General features: G+C 43.3%; 1 protein-coding gene across 1 annotated transcript; it reads left to right on the top strand.

The window, feature by feature from the left end:
• Positions 1–415: 415 nt before the first annotated feature.
• Positions 416–14,335, top strand: LOC103183756 (rho GTPase-activating protein 24-like). The gene is given in 8 exon segments (XM_042340042.1): positions 416–538; positions 5,501–5,673; positions 8,675–8,801; positions 10,692–10,733; positions 10,735–10,769; positions 11,071–11,192; positions 11,955–12,909; positions 14,011–14,335. Coding segments are annotated over 8 exon segments (1,794 nt in total). The 3' UTR covers positions 14,228–14,335.
• The last annotated feature ends 2,781 nt before the right edge of the window (positions 14,336–17,116 follow it).

The following is a 17,116-nucleotide window of genomic DNA, read 5'->3' as shown; positions in this document are numbered from 1 at the left end:
GGTATTTATTTATTTATTTGGATAAAAATATGGGATACTATGGGAAGGGGCATAGCTACGGTCAGTCTAATCACTCCAGTTTATTGGGGGGTGGGCGGGGGGGAGAAAATCAGCTGGGGTTCCTGTTCCCGGCTAATAATAATACTTGAATTTGATATAAATAGCTTCATCATGTCATTGAATCGCCTCAAAGCGCTTCACTGCACACTGTAACACAGCTCCACTTAGTGGGGTTGGGTTGTCAATGAAATGTCAATGTCAACGGAACAATCTGCCCGTTGGCTTTTGACTACCACAACCGTGGATCTCAACCGGCAGGAGGTTGAGATGTGGCACTTATCTCTCACCACTTGGATGTGACTTGAGCCTCAATTGATTTCAGATAAACTGGAGTTGAACCACAGATGTTATATTGATGCACAGCAAAAAGCAGCAGCAATTTGACAGCAAATCTCTACCTTATGGCTGGTCCCTGTTGATAAATGAAGGAAAGGTCAGAATTATCCATCCCGGGAACACTTTGGAATATCAGTGGAAGGTAATGCCTACCGGAGTCATCCAGTGGTTCTGACTGTAATGTACAGTGTAGTGACTGTATATATTTTGTGAACAAAACGCAGCAGCCAATTGCGCACAGCAGTGTCCCACAAACAGTCGTGGATTGAGTGACTGAATTATTATAGTTTTTTTGTGTGCATTTGCTTCTGTTGTTTTGCCCACAAAATATACAGTCAATACACTTGACAGTGTATCCTGTGAAGCGCTTTGAGACGTCTCAAAGACGTGATAAGGCGCTATATCAAATGCCAGGATTATTATGCCATCGGTCACCCCCCCTTTCCCCTCCCCTCCCTTCTCCCTCCCTGACCCCAGCTCGGGTCTGAAATGCTGTACACTGTCCAGCGCCTTGGGACGTCCTCCCGACGTGAAAGGCGCTATACAAATGTAATCTTGTTATTATTATTATCATTATCATTATTACTGGTGAGCTAACTAAAGAGGTTTACCACGGGACTGAACTACAGCAAACTCTGGACTACTGAGACCTCCACTCAATGAGGTAGAGTGGCTCATTCAGGTCGTTCAGTTGTACTCAGTGCTTTAACATCAATAATTAACCTTTGAGAAATCACAGAAACATGAATGCACTAGAGTAAGAGGGCAGAGGGCAGTGGGGGAAGCAGGGAGATTGAAAGCGCGGTCGAAGAGGGTCTTGAAGGTGGCGAGGGAGGGGGCGAGATGGAGGGACTGCGGGTCGGAGTATCATGGACGCATTATATTAAAATAAAATCCACGGCTTTTCTTTTAGGATTCAGGAGATCATCCTAACTTTACACAATACAGCAGCTGCTCGGAAAACTACTTGCCCAACGTCTCGCCCTGACCTGACTCGCCCAGGACTCGAACCCAGGTCCTCTCGCTTGCGAGACGAGCGCTCTAACCCCTGAGCTACAACACTCCTTTCTGTTATCCCACACATTCCAATATGTTTACTGCTGAATCCTATCTGATGTCCCGGAAAAGAAACACTTGGCAGAGCATGTCATGCAATCTCGGCTTGCCAGAACTGTTATGTTGTATTCCCCTCGTCCCAGACCCCCATGAGAAAACAAGCAAAGAAAGGATTTGGGCGCATTTGTTCCTTGTTTGGCATTTTATCTCAGACACCAGAACTGGTTGACGTCCACCAAATCTCAGCAATTTCTGATTAACGAAACGCTCTATCTTGTATCCTGTAAAGTTGTTTTTCTGTAAATATTGAGCTTCCTCGAGCTGAGAGTAAACAGAACTCGCGGACGCGGTTTTAAACGGTCACTTAAGCAAATAGAAACGTCTGATGTTTGGTTTGGACGTCGAAAAGAAAACAATACTGCAATACAGTGATTGCCTGTGTCAATGACCTCTGGCTCCGTTAAGGCCAAGCTCACAAGTTGCTCGTAAATCTAGTGCCGCGCAGTTCACCCTCACAGCACAGCGGCCTGACTTGCTGTGTGGCCAGTCATTCACTGGTGTTGCTCTCAGTCACCGCAAGACGAGGTGACTTAAAGTCATCCGAGAGTTACAGGCGGGCAAACAACTTCTTACAGAGAACACAGTAACACAGGAGCAGAGGGAGGGGGAGGGGACCGTAGGCACTGGTCGAAAGGAAGGTCTTCAGGGGTGACCTGAAGATGGGGAAGGAAGGGGGCGAGGCGGAGGGATAGCGGGAGAGTGTTCCAGAGTTTTGGGGTACAGCGGCTGAAAGCCCGGCCACCGATGGTGGAACAGAGGACACAAGGACATACAAAATTATAAAAGATCTTTCTGCCCAGACATCTCTGATAATTTGTAAGAACTCATACACCAAAACAAGGCCTCTTCCCTGTTAATTTAGTTCTCCCCTGGAAATGTACAGGACGGAATCCCAAGACAATAAAATTCTTTACCTTTGATTTATATTAGCGCCTTATCAGATCATCGGAATGTCTTGAAGCAGGGTCACTTATTGCGGATTTGCTGTGGCTTTTTTTGTTTTTGTAGGCAAACACGGCAGCCAATTTGCTGTGAAGCAACTCACTTCATCGGGGAGACTGTTGGGCAGGACACCAGGGGAAAAACTTTCTCTTTTCAAATAGTGGGCGGGGGATTTCCTGACATGGGGGTTTAAACCCACAACATTCTGACTGTGTTAAGAGTGCAGCTCACAGAGCGGGCGGACACCTGCACCACATTAAAGTGGAGATAACAAGAGTCATCAATTATTCATGCAAATTGTGTGTGTGTGTAAAAAAAATCTGTACAACTTGGCGACTGACAGACGATCCAGGTCTTTCCAAAGTTATTCATGACTAAGCAAAGACGAGAGTTACTTGAAATGAAAACAACCTTTATTTATTGGCTGGGACTGGAGTAATTCTTAACGATCCTTTTAATGAAGTGGCTGTGATATTCTGGATGAACTCGGTGTGTCATTGAAATCCCCGTAAATCAATAATGTTCCCATCAATTCCACGCCTACTCTAATAGCAGCGTTAGACACGCTTAAATATAAAGAGCTGGGGAGTGCTGTTACAGGTACGGTCCTTTGGATGAGATGTTAAACTGAGGTCCTGTCTGCCTGTTCAGGTGGACATTAAAGATCCCAAGGCACGATTCGAAAAGAGAAGGGAGTTTCTCCTGGAAATCCTTCACTTCACGGCTTGTGGGACGTTGCTTTGCGCAAATTGCTTGCTGTGTTCATCACTTACACTTCACATTGAATCCTACAAAGCGCTTTGAGGCATCTCAACGAACGATAAGGCGCTACGACAAAGGATTATTATTACTATTATTAGAACGGATTCTTCTCTAAAGCACCTGTGAGATATGACCTCTAACGTGTTAAAGAAGTCTCCCACTTCTTCTTAAACATAAAACTCTTCCGTGCACTTGAGATTTGTGTATTCCAGTAAACTAATTATATTTTCCTCTCGCCTCGCACTGCTTCGCAGCTGTTACAGTGCACAGCCATAATCAAGCTGACAAAGTAAATCTGCCCGTGATCGCAGAACAAAGACAAATTCTCAGCTTAGGGAGGAGTTGAGTTGTTTGCAACCGATAGTTACGATCTCTTAGAGGCATTTTTGACGTTATGGAATTTAGGAGCAAACAAATAACTCGGAAGATGTTCGTCACATTAAAAAGAGGATCTGTCTTCATTGCAGGAGAGGAGGGGGAACCCCAGGTCAATTGTACTGGGCTGGGCTGGTATTATATTCAGATCCTCAGACTGGAGTCTGAGTGATTACCAGAGGGCTTCGCTTGTCTCTAAAGATCAGTTATACTGCCTGCCCCCTCGTCTAGGCCCTGGGTTAGTCATTGCTTTATCTGGATCCATCACCACGTCTAGAAACTCAGTGAGTGTAAAACAAATGCGTAATCACACAACATCTGTGTTGTACATAGAGGAGAGGCTCAAAACCTCAGAACTACAGACTGACACCCTAGAACTCACGAGAGGTATCTTGAAATCATATTGTAGATCCACAGGAATCCTTGAATTTGGTATATAAACCCCTTACACGTCATGGCGACGTCTCAAAGCGCTTCACAGCATCTATAGTAATGTGTAGTGACTGGATATTTTGCGGGCGAAATGCGGCAGCCAACTGCGCACAGCAGCGTCCCACAAACAGTCGTGGTTGAGTGACAACATTTTTTTGACTAACAATCGGGTTCCTAATTACTGCCGAGTAAACAGAGGTGTGTGGAGTAGGGAAACTTGCCTAAGGTTTCACCCGGCCCGGGAATCAAACCTGGCTCCTCTCCAGTATATTCTACACAACATATGCCTTTTCTTTTACTCTCTACAAGGCTATGAATGGGAGGCTTTGTTATGGGGAGACCACACGACGACAGAAGAAATAATCAGCACTGAGAGAGCGCAGAGCTGTGTGTTGCTCAGTGTTTATCTGACACAGAGCATTGCTAAAGATCATGCCCCAGAAGCCGTCGCTCTCTCTCCAGCTGAAGGTGGAGGAGCAGCTTTGAATCATTACAGTATGAACCGGACCATTGAAGGTTCCTGAGCACAGTTTCCAACGACATTGAAATCTCAAAGGCAAATGGCGTGAGAGAGGCCGAAAATCCCTTTGGAAATGACACCCAATCTAACACTGGAGAGGTACATGGATGTAAAAGTTAATAAAGCATCAGTCAGTTTAATAATCAAGCTAAGGTGGTCGTATCAGCGCCAGTGAACACCTTCTCTTTAATCATTTACTGGGAAGAGAAGTTTCACTGATGTTTGCTGAGCAAACAGTGAGCTGGCCACAACCCAACGACTGTCATGTTGGTTTTTATGAAGGAAGGAGGCAATGAATGAGAGAGTGTACGTCAAAACTGATCGCTGTGAATAATAATTGTAATAATCCTTGCAGTTGATATCGTGAATTATTTTTGAAGGGATTATTACCCCCGGAAAAGTGATCCGCCAATCGACTAACAACCGGGTTCCTACTTACTATTGGTAACCAGAGGCGTGTGTGTGTGGGTGTGGGTGTGTGTGGGTGGGTGGGTGTGTGTGTATGTGGGTGTGTGTGCGTGTGGGTGTGTGTGTGTGGAGTAAGGAAACTTGCCTAAAGTTTTTCCCTGACCGTGGTTAAGAATGGGACAGCCCCCTCTCTCCTACTGATTAGATTGCGCTGATAGAAGAACGAATGGCTGGATTTTTGCCGACACTAACGCATTCCTCAGTGAGAGATCCAGTCCATATTTACATTTGGGGGCAGCTCAGGAATGTGCATGTCACAATCGCTCCTGACATTCGTTCAGCTGGGGTCAGAGGCAGACTAGCCGAGAAATTCTTCCGAAAAAGGGTCATTATTTTTTCCTGCAGCCGAGTGATGAGATTCCCACCAAAAAAAAACCCAACTAAAACCTTTCAGCGCCGCAGTCCCAAGGCATTGGCGCTCACGGGCCGACCCGACTCACAGCCGAGAGCGACCTTCCAGTGAAAACGATTTCGTTTTTTATTTTATAGCAGGTTCTTCAAAGCCCTTTGCGGTTGAACAAATCCACACCGGCCTTCGGTCAAACACGGCTAAAGAGTGTAAAGGATGAACCACGCCTGAGAACTGCCTCCACCATCCCTTCCAGGTCCCTTCGGAAAGCGACTTTACCGGAAAATAAAGCGCTATTTCAGCCTCAGGGAAGGTGGGTCGTAGCAGAACGGTCATTTTACTTCCATATCCTTGCACCTCCTTACCTACCTCTCCGTCCTGTTGTTGTTGTTTTACAAGCATCTGCACACGGTACAGTGAATGAAACCAGCTGTGCCGGGGGGTTAGTGTGAGTGATCAATGTTCCGGGGCGGGAGAGAGGGGAATGTTTTGTTGCAAAACAAAATGCTGATTTAACAAATATTCTGCTGGAACGAGTGGCCGGTTATGAGGATGTTGAGTTAGCAATGGCCAGTGGGAATGGATTCTTTTTCATCCACTGTGCGTGGGTTTGGAAACAGGCGAACGGTTCTCAGTTATTCTGTCCCTTACAGGAAACAACGGTGAACTTGTTGCTGGTGAGACCTTGTAAAGGAACCCTTTAAAGAAGGCCAGAGTCTGATTTGCCTTGTGTTTGTGTGTGAACGGGTGGAGTGTAGGGGATATGGGGGAGAGGGCAGGTAAATGGGACTGAAAGGATTGCTCTTAAGAGAGCCAGCACGCACACGATGGGCCGAATGTGCTGTAAAGTGCTCTGGTTCCGTGAAAATGCTTGGGGGGGTTAAGTGAGAAGCAGCTGGGTTTGGGTGAGTGGATTGTACAGTGTTTTCCATTACCCAACAGGAGGCTACAGGGTTGCAGATGATTAACTGCTCGTGTGGCTATATTTTCCATATAAGCGGGAGTGGGGGGGGGTTGTGGGGTTGGGGGTGTGTGTGTGGGTGGGGGGTGGGTGGGGGGTGGTTGTGTGGTGGGAGGGGGTGTAACAGGAAACACCACTTTCACCCAAAATTCCGATCTGGGAACACATGCATCAAGAATGACGAAAAGCATAACTCCCATAACTGCTCTCCTCCTCTCCAGAAATGTCACTGTTTAATCCCACGAACAGCTGGAGTTTAGTCCTCATCACTGCAGGATTCCTGGCAACCTGTGTGTACAATTGGCTGCCGCGTTTCGCCCGCAAAATATACAGTGTAAAAATGCTCCAACACTATGAGTGGGTTAGTGACGCTATTTAAACGATACAGTAAAACCTCACTCGCCATAATCAAAGGGCATTAGTTGGGACCGTACATTTAATAGGATTTATGCAAAGTGTGAGTTGTGTCAAACTTGCAGCTTGAACGGCTCAAACCCTTGCATTCGATACAGCGCCTCATCGCGTCGTTGAGGCGTCTTAGAAGCTCTTCGCAGAAACCACTGTAAAGTGGAGCGACTGTGTGTTTTGTGGGCGAAACGCGGCATTGACAGCCCAAGGCTTCGCTGATAAACAACTTGACCTCGTTCTTCTCGACCTTCAGATCGGTTACATAACAAAAGCGATCCTTTCTACGAGACATTTCGAGGCCTTTTTCCGGCTGTGACAGGAGTGGGAGCCACTGGGACGGACGGTATTGTAACAGTGAAGCCGTTGGTTCCACGTGCAAAAAAAGGAGTGTTCGGTCAGAGGCTGGAGGGAGACGGTGGAGTCTGAGGGGAGGGGAGGGGACTGTTCGGCTCCGGTGGTGGTGGAACGGCGTGTTAGCTTCATTCGGAAACAGGGGCTGAAGGAAGTGGGATTGCTTCGACTCCACCGGTCAGGCAAATCCGGTCAAGGAACTACGGGAAGCCTTCGATTCTGGGGGCAACGCCCTCTTTAACAGGTGAGGTGTGGTGTCAATCGGTGTCACGTTACACTGTGTTTTCAACTGATTTTAATAATAATAATAATAATGACGATGATACTATTCATCACCAAACTGGCTGGCGAGTTTCCCTACAAAATACCCACTCACTACATTTTGCGGCATGTATTATATATTTTATATTTCGTCCACAAAATGCAGTCAATTCACTTTACAGTATATTCCGTGAAGCGCTTTGAGACGTCTCGAAGACGCGATAAGACGCTATATCAAATGCAACGATTATTATTATTATTTATTATTACAGTAAAACCTTTGAAGCACTTTGACATGTCCTTTCCGACGTGAAAGGTGGCACATCAAACGCAAGGATTCTTATTCTGTGCCTCTATTACTCTTCAGGCCACTCTGCTTCCTGATAGTTTTTTTATTGACTAAGATTCTGTTTCTCCTCAGTGATTTTTTTTAACCAACGATTTTATTATTTCCCGTTTAGTGTATAGATAGATAATAATAATAATAATCCTTGCAGTTGATATGGCACCTTATCAGGTCATTGAGACGTCTCAAAGCGCTTCACAGATTATACTGTAAAGTGTATTTTGTGGACGAAACGAAAGGTAGTGAATTATAACGTTATTTATGTGTGATCATGCCCGACATTAAAAGCATTCACATTTCCACATTAAATGGCACCAATCTCCACTCACAAGGCAGTTGGTACAAAGGGACCTTTGCGTAATACTCGGCAAATATTTACTTTGTGTTACAGTTGACCTTCCTACTCCAATATAAACAGCACTACTGTAATTTAATATCGTAAATTCGCTCTGAGTGTTATGCTTATGGAGCTGAAGTGATTTGATAACCACCATCATTCTGATCAAAAGCCTGGAGCGACTATCAGAGATGGAGGTGTCACTGGGGGTAGAATCACTATCAGTCTGGATGTCAGCAGTTGTATCATTGCCTGAGTTTCCAGCCTGATGATGAAATGTCCCTTCGTAATGTCGCATAATCCTACTTGCTGTCACAGGGAAATATCCATCTATTTACCTGTGATTCATAGTCCTTAGTTTGCTTGATCTTAGATTTTATTTGAGTTGGTGGGAACTCTATTACTCTCTAATCCCCCCCCCCCACCCCAACCCACAAAAAACACACACACACATACACACACGTCCCATAACCAGAGATCAACGGGACTTCCTCCCGACGTGAAAGGCGCTATACAAATGTAAATTTGTTGTTGCTAATAATCAGCGATTATATAATGTCCACGTCCTAAGGGATTAACTGTTGGTTGTGAAAGTCACTCTGTGGAGGTATTAAACCGAACTGAATGTGATTATTCACTTTGCCTCACAGTGACACGGATCCGTGGCATCCTTTACTGAGACTCTATCTACGTCAACTGCCAGAGCCGGTCATACCTTTCGCTAAATACAAAGACTTTCTGTGCTGTGCTCAACCGCTAGCGGGGCACGAAGAAGAGGTATTCCTGCGCTCGTGTTGTTTCAGGGGGTTACAGGAGCAATTCTACAATCTGTCCAGTCACTACTCTTCTACAACAACGTGCATTTACACAGCGCCCCCTCACCCAGGACAACGCCCCAGGGCGCTCGACAGTTGGCGGAGCACCATTCCGAGCGGGTGGGGTGGGGGAGGTGACCGTAGTCACGGTCGAAGAGGAAGGTCTTCAGGCGCGATAGGAAGATCACATTCTAGTCTGGCTTCGCTGCCGTCTGAGTTTATTACACAATTGGCAACATCTTGATTTCCTCGGTGTCTCACTCACACACTCTCTGTCTCTCTTCCCACCGGCCGGCATCTTCACCAGAGCCACGAGAGCCTTTGATGTAATCACAATAAATAAACCTGGCAGGACTATACAATCTACCGTCTGACCTCTGGTTTCCTTTATATCCTGGTTTGTTCTGGTTTAATTTATTTGCTTAGTCATTCCATTTCCTCTGCCCTTTCTTCTCCTTTATTACTCATTTCTATTTTATCTCATCTTAAGTCAATGGCCCTTGAGGCAATGTCAAGGAGATAATAACCCTGGCCTTTGATATTAGCGCCTGATCACATCCATGGAAAATCTCAAGCGGCTTCGCTGGATTTTTACTGTGCAGCGTATTTATAGGCAAACGCAGCAGACAGCAATGTCCTACAAACAGCCATGGAGAGAATGATCAGTATTATCTGGAGAATTGTTGGGCAGGACCAAGATGCTCGTGATCCTCTTGCTCTCAGTTTCCCTCCACGCACACACACGAGCCTGTGTTTAACCTAGTGAGTGGGAACCCGGCGTTCAGTCGATTGGCGGATCACTTTTCTGGGGGTCATAATCCACGCGCCTCCAAACCCCCCAAAAATTCACTCAAAGTCATGCAATCCATGACTGTTTTGGGACACTGACGTACGCAATTGGCTGCCAAGTTTCTCCTGTAAAATACACAGTGAATCCACTTAACTGTATACGTTATATCCCGTAAAGCGCTTTGAGACGTCTCGAAGACTTAATAAGGATGTATATCAAATGCGAGGATCGATATTGTTATTATTATTATTATTATTGATGCTCTTCTTTTCTCTTTGTTTCTTTTGGCTCCGATCACCTTCTAAATTGGTTTCTTTTCTCAGTTTCTTTCACCATTTTATTCCTATGAAACCTTGAAGGAATTTAGTGCACCAGACAGTGACTGGTAATTTTAGATTAGTGCCATCTACTGTCAGAAATATCAAGCTGGGCAGCAGAGTGTGAATGTTAACTCGGGTTCTAGCAACAATCGCCTTCTATAACCCCTTCAAAAATAATAATAATAATTTTGTCCCTCAATCCCCGACTGTTTGTGGGACACTGCTGTACGCAATTGGCTGCCGTGTTTCACCAACACAATACACAGTCAATTGTTAGTCGATTCCCGGATCGCTTGTCCGGGGGTAATAATCCACCCGCGCCCACTCCAAAAAAACTTCACTCAGAGACACTCAATCCACGACAGTTTGGGGGACGCACCTTTTCAGTATATTCCTGTGAAGCGCTTTGAGACGTCTCGAAGACGTGATAAGGCGCTGTATCAAATGCCAGGATTATTATCATCATCATCATCATATCTCTCCACAAATTCGAGATATCTTCCGGTCACGGGATTCAAACCGAGTGAAGGTTGATCTCCCTGCCTGTCGAGCCCAGTTTGGGGGTGAACCCCATGGTCTAAACTCACCGATAGCTCTGAAGAGAGTCATCACGGATACAATGGACCTTCTTCTGCACCTCCGTTATAAAGTCCACCATTTTTTAACCTGATTTTTGTCCTGCCTCCCAACATGGAGATCTTGCTACTGGTTCCACTGAGGATATATTTCTGCTGTTTTGCAGGGACAAGAAGCGTTAACAAGGCAGGTGACACCCCTCCCCACCTGATAACTTTAACCTGCTGCTGCAGTACATATGCAGGTAAGTGTGAGAATTCCTAATAAGAACTCTAATATTGGAATCCAGTTACAGATCAGCCAAGATCTAGTAGAATGGTGCAACAAGCTCAAGGGGCTGAATGGCCTCCTCCTGTTCATATATATCTATACACACACACATATATATATATATATATGAAATGAAACTTTTGCCTTCAGGAGGTTCAACCTTGATACAATCTGTATAATTGACTTGCTTCTGGCATTTATTTGTTTTTTTTAAAGTCATTTCCTTTCACTGGATACATCGCCGTACGAGTCCGACACATGTATTGTTTATTCAGATTCCTGGATGAGGTTCAGTCTTATTCCAGTGTAAACAAGATGAGTATTCAGAATCGCGCTACTGTTTTTGGACCGAACATCCTGCGGCCCAAAGTGAATCATCCTGAAACGGTGTTTGGAGGTAAATACGGTAATGTACATATTACAGGGAGAATTCTGTGAGATTGCTATGTGCTTGTATGTGGTGTGTGCACATTATATAATAGTAATAATAACAATATAATCCTTGGATTTGACACAGCGCCTTATCATGTCTTCGAGACGTCGCAAAGCGTTTCACAGGATACACTGTAAAGTGGAGTGACTGTGTGTTTTATTTTAGAGGGCAAAGTGCAGCAGCTAATTGTGCACAGCAGTGCCCCGCAAACATTTTTGGAGGGACAGAGGAGTAAGCCCGGAGCATTGGCGAACGCCCTTGCCTCCTTTTAAAAATTGAAATGCTAAAATTAACTTTTGTTTTTAATTTCTACAGACATTACAGAGGGAACTGAACTGCTTTAAAGCTTTTTTGTGCTCACAGCACAAGGGTGACTGACAGAGGTAGTTAAAGTGACAAAATTCTGCTGGCTTAAGATCTTGAAATGGATCCCTGGGGAAACAGGGAGGCAGCGAGGCCTGGTGACGCTGAGGGTGCAGAGTTTGATGTAGTTTTTAGTTAAAACGACAAGCTAAATACAATGGGAGCTTTTCTCCGTGAAGTGGCAATTAAAAATAATTAGCAGCAAATCTAGCAAATATTCTGCTGCAATTAGAAGTCTGGCTGGGATTGTTGAGATGACTTTGACTGTGTAGATAAATTGTAGATATTGTAGTGTGTAATGACTCACAATTAATTCCTAATACAGGTTTGGCTTCCTCGAACATCCTCTCCTTTTGTCCACAGGGACTGCATTAGTGCAGCAGCTGATGTCTATAATGATAAACGAACACAGTGACCCGTTTCTACACAACGTTCTGAAGGCTACATCGGTTGGACAAGATGCTAAAAGCTTTGAGTCAGAATTAACAGCCTCTTCTCCAATTTCAAACCGAGAGACCACGAGCAAGAACGGAGCGAACATCAACACCTTTGGCACACATTCCCATACTTCACCAGCAGTTGGCGAGATTGAATTGGCAAAAATGACCAAGGATATCAGATCCGGTCACTCAAGGACAAACGCAAGGCAATCCATAGGCAGATCTCAGTCAACCAGCAGAGAAAATCTCCCCCTTCATACTGAAGTTGGCCAGCAAGCCTCATCATTTGGGGCACCCAACGATGTTTTAAATGGCAATTTCACAATCCAGTTACATGGGGATAAGTCTGTGAACCATCCCTTATTAAACAAAGCAGGTATTCAAACCACGGCTGCTCATGTGCAGAGTGACACGGGGACAAGTGTTACAAACACTTCCAACATTTGGAATGAAAAGCAGAGGGATGACCTGTGGGAATCAGGTGAAAGCACATACAAAAGCAAACTCTCAATGTATGATAACATCACGGTTTCCTTGGTGAACACAGAGGATGTGCAGAGTGACCACAGTCCACCCTGGTCCACATCATCCTGTGAGATCTCACTGGACGATCATTTCCAGTCCTCTGGGACCACTTGCCCAGAGGAAGAATTAGAAAGAAGTTCTTCAGAGCTCAGTATAACAGCTCCATTGAGGCCCGAAACGCCAGGAAATACCCAAATGCCTGGGTTTGCATTTGGGTACTCAGGCAGCAGTGAAAACAACACCACCTTTGTTTCTCTCAATGATCCTAGTTATTGCGCCTTGCGAGGATTTGCAGCCACCTTTAAACGGAAACTGGTTAAGCAGAAGGAGCAATATGAGACCAGGATCGAGGGGTAAATATTCTTTACATATTGGTCTGAAAACTATACACAATTCAGTGTATTTAATTTCTGTTTATCAGAATTCACCAGAGAAGCTTTATAGAATTAATATTGACAATCGATTAGAATCTGGTTCTTTTGCCAATGGGTTACCGTACACAACTAAACGAGATGTGTACAAAGATGCCCAGTGGTTCCATGAACTGATGTCTTAATAAGGTTTACCGTTGATGTCGTGCCTATAACTCCGTAAAGCGATTGCAGGGAACTACTGTTAAGTGTGGAGACTGTAGATAAACACAGCAGACAACATCACACAAACAGCCATGTGAATGATGTATTTGATCTGGAGGATTGTTGGAAACCTCTCTTCTTCTTTTAGGATAGTGTCAGGAGAATCTTTGTATATCTCAGCTAAAGGACAGATCTCCCAGCAGAGTATCAGCCTGGACTTTGAGCTCAATGTCCTGATGCAAGGCTGACCTAGACGTGAGAGTACTACCAATTAACCCAAGCTGAATGTCAACTGATAACACTGAATTTGATAATAATGTCTTTCATATCTGGATGTCAAAGGTGCCACAGACTTCACAGGATTTACTGTAAAGTGTAATGACTGTATCCGTAGCCAAACGTTAGGCTATGAATGCAATTAGTCTTACTAAAAAACAGAATTATACGCAATTACAAACTATCAAATGCAACAATTATTATAGCTCCAGCTCTGAGATGTTTGATCTGCTTTCATTCAATTCAAAGCTCCTGTAGCTTAATGGTTTTTGCATGAAAAAAAATCAACCGGGACTACATTTCATAGTTGCCCACAAAATATAGTCACATCACTTTACTCTGTACTTTCAAGACCCACCTCAAGACCCTCCTCTTCAACCGTGCTTTCGATCTCCCTGCCCTCCCCCACCCCAACCCTCAGCTCAGGTCCGTAACTCTGTCTGTCCAGCGAGGATTATTATTGTCGCGTAGAACATGTGTCAACTCCTGAGGGATGCATCTAACAGATGCTATTGATACCAACTGATCAAAAATAGTTTTTGAGAAAGTAAAACCAAAACGACAATGTTTTTCCTCAATCTTTATTCTGAATCACTCCTACAGTCTAGAGAAGAGACATCAGGAGCTGGAACAAGAGGTGCAGAACTTACACTTAAACCTGAACCAGCAAAGGATATGCTACGACATTGCCAGGATCAAGCTGAGAAATATTGAACGGGCAAGAGAGGACGCAGAGAAAAGAAACGACAAGTTGCAAATGGAAATGGAACAGTTCTTCGATACTTTTGGGGATCTTGACCACAGACATCAAGATCAATAAATCACCTGAGCACTAGATTCTAAGTATGTATTCGTATACACTTAAACCCTGGCAAGCCGGGCCAGTGGGTGGGGAATAATAATAATAATCCTTGCATTTGATATAGCGCTTTTCACGTCTTATCGACATATCAAAAGCGCTTCACAGAATAGACTGTAAAGTGAATTGACCGTATATTTGTGGGCGAAAAGCTGCAGCCAATTGCGCTGCCGCGTTTCACCCACAAACTACAGTCAATTCGCTTTACAGTATATTCCGTGAAGCGCTTTGCGACGTTTTGAAGACGTGATAAGGCGCTGTATCTAATGCGAGGATTATTATTTATTATTACATAGTTTGATGCCATTTCTGAAAGACAGGACACACTTTGCAGCAATGGAAACCAACAAAATATTACCATCAATGAAGTGGATAGTAGTATAAATGGATATCGCTATCCTTTGGAATGACAATTTTGATCAATACAATTTAATGCACGCACACACAAAAAAAAATCTATATTTGTAGACTTGAAGGTTTTGAAGACCACAGATTTATTTGCATTCACATAAATCCTCAGTAGAGGTTCTTTAGATACAAGTTGCATTTTTTAAAACCTTTCTTTTAATCCGCACGATATATCCTGGAGCAGTTAACGTTAGCTGATCAAAATGGTTCCCTTAAAAAAATGAGTAATCTATAAAAAATCTGTTTAACAAAAAAATCAGGATCGTTGTCAGTACAAAAAAGCACCGTCTAAATGTCAAACTTGAAATCAAAATTAAAATCCAGCATGGATGTCAATTGGCAAAAAATCGTTATGTACAAGATCTCGTATTGCACAAACACCATGTAACAGGCAGACAGATGATGGAGTTTAGCTCATTAGAGGTTGCAAGTACATTTCAAGTAACTACTGGAAAATCACTTGTAACATTAACAGCTTCAGGATAACAGTACTTAACAGCAGCCCTTTCCGTCAATCATTCGGTTTTTCTCAACGGCAACGATTCACAACCGGAAAAGAACTTCACAAGTATCAAGCCTTGACGCTAACATCTCGGGGCTACTATGATATAGATAATATAGGAGGACTACAGGACTCAGGACACAATCGGGTACAGAATAATCTGATGTAGGACCAGGCCTGAACTTGAGGGAACATTGATGAGTGGCATTCTGCTCTACATTAACGTCAAGCCCCGATGTGCACACAGACCAAAGGTATACATATATGCCCACAGTAGCAACAAACATTTAAAAGCTTTACACTTTCTTTTATATTTATTTAAAAAAAACAATCATTCCAAACAATTGCAGAAATTTTTTATTGAAATAATTTCAGTGCAAACCACCGTAGTGTGTGCAGTTTGTGCAATCTGGTTTGTTTAAGGTCTAGGCACACAATGATTATATTTTGTATACATGTATGCTTTTCTGAACAGTTCTTACATTGCACAGTGGTGCTTATAGTAAAAGGCAACATATCCTAACAAGTCACAGCAATGCATTTGAAACCACTCAGCTTTTCAATAAACTAATTAAAGTGATGTTTGCAAAGTTGTTCAGTGAGGAGCCAGACTGCAATTCGGCCCCATATTCTATTCAGGTGAGCAGCTCAAAGTTTTGTTAACCTCTATATAGATAACATTAGAATATACAAAAAAGGGACAAATGTAATTCTTTGGGTTTGTTATTTGCTACACGGAACACGGTTAGCTAATTATGGTGCAGTATATGATAGACTGAAAAAGGCCACTTAAAAAACACAGATTTTCTACCCATCACATCAAATTAAGTAAGGATGCCGGTCTCAGAAATGAAGTTCACCTAAAGCTAGTATTTTTTTCAGATTTTTCTTGCATCTTCACCCAGCAACTCTTCCCATTTTGGAGCAGGCTACCAAAAAGAAAATTAAAAAAACTACGCTCGGGTGTCGTTGCATAATTTGTTCATTCTTTATTTATTCTAAAAAAAATAGTGAATATTAATCACATCATTCTCTACTCAGTATGGGCTAAAATAGCCCTTTAAGTCACTTTTCTGCAGCAAACAAATAAGAAACGCTCCAGGGTTTCAATTACTGAAACATGATTTTGTTTCCCCCTTAATTTTTGCAAACTTAACGGCAAAAGATAAAAGCTAGATACAATACTCAAGTCTCCCATAACCTAGTAATAGATTATGGTTTTAATAATGAACAGAACAGATGACCATAGACATAATTAATTTGAAGTCTATGCTTTCACCCCGATAGGTGTAGGAATTACAATTCATACTAAATTCTACTCCTTAATTAGTCTAAACGTGGTTTTCCAGTTGAAATGATGCGAAACATACAGTGTAAATCAGGTATTGGAAATGCATTGATTTCAAAAAGGAAATATTAACATTGAAGTACAGCAGAGCCCTGGTATAATGTTACTGTGGAACTGGTTTAACAAAACATTGAAAAAAACAGACTAATTGCACATGTGTAGAGAAAGGCAAAAGGGATTTTAGAGTGGGAAATATAACCTCAATTTTTTGCTAAACAGCATAAATGAGGAATTAATCATTCCTCAGCTATCTTCATTTCCATTGATTCTATTCAAGCTACTTTCAGCAAAGCTTCCAGCACGACATGGATCAATAACTGGAGGGAAGTGTGCCTGCCCATGGACAGTGTGTGTCCCGAGAACCAGAATCAGAACTAGAAGCTTGATCTGTAGTAAAGGTGATTCACTTCCAGCTCACTCATCATAGGCGATTTTTAATAGTAACAAGTACACCCAAACCAGCTTTTATTCAATGTGAGCCTCGCCTCAGAGTAGCAGAATAGGCATAATAAAAGAGATCAAGTGAGACAAATTTGTATTCCAATTCAATAGTTCCAGAACCTTTTGCAATTACAGGATTTTTCAGTTAGCC

This window comes from Callorhinchus milii, unplaced genomic scaffold (genome assembly GCF_018977255.1).
Source record: "Callorhinchus milii isolate IMCB2004 unplaced genomic scaffold, IMCB_Cmil_1.0 Scaffold13, whole genome shotgun sequence".
NCBI classification, from domain to species: domain Eukaryota; kingdom Metazoa; phylum Chordata; class Chondrichthyes; order Chimaeriformes; family Callorhinchidae; genus Callorhinchus; species Callorhinchus milii.
The sequence above is the reverse complement of the archived record's forward strand: the minus strand, read 5'-3'. Positions and strand labels throughout refer to the sequence as shown.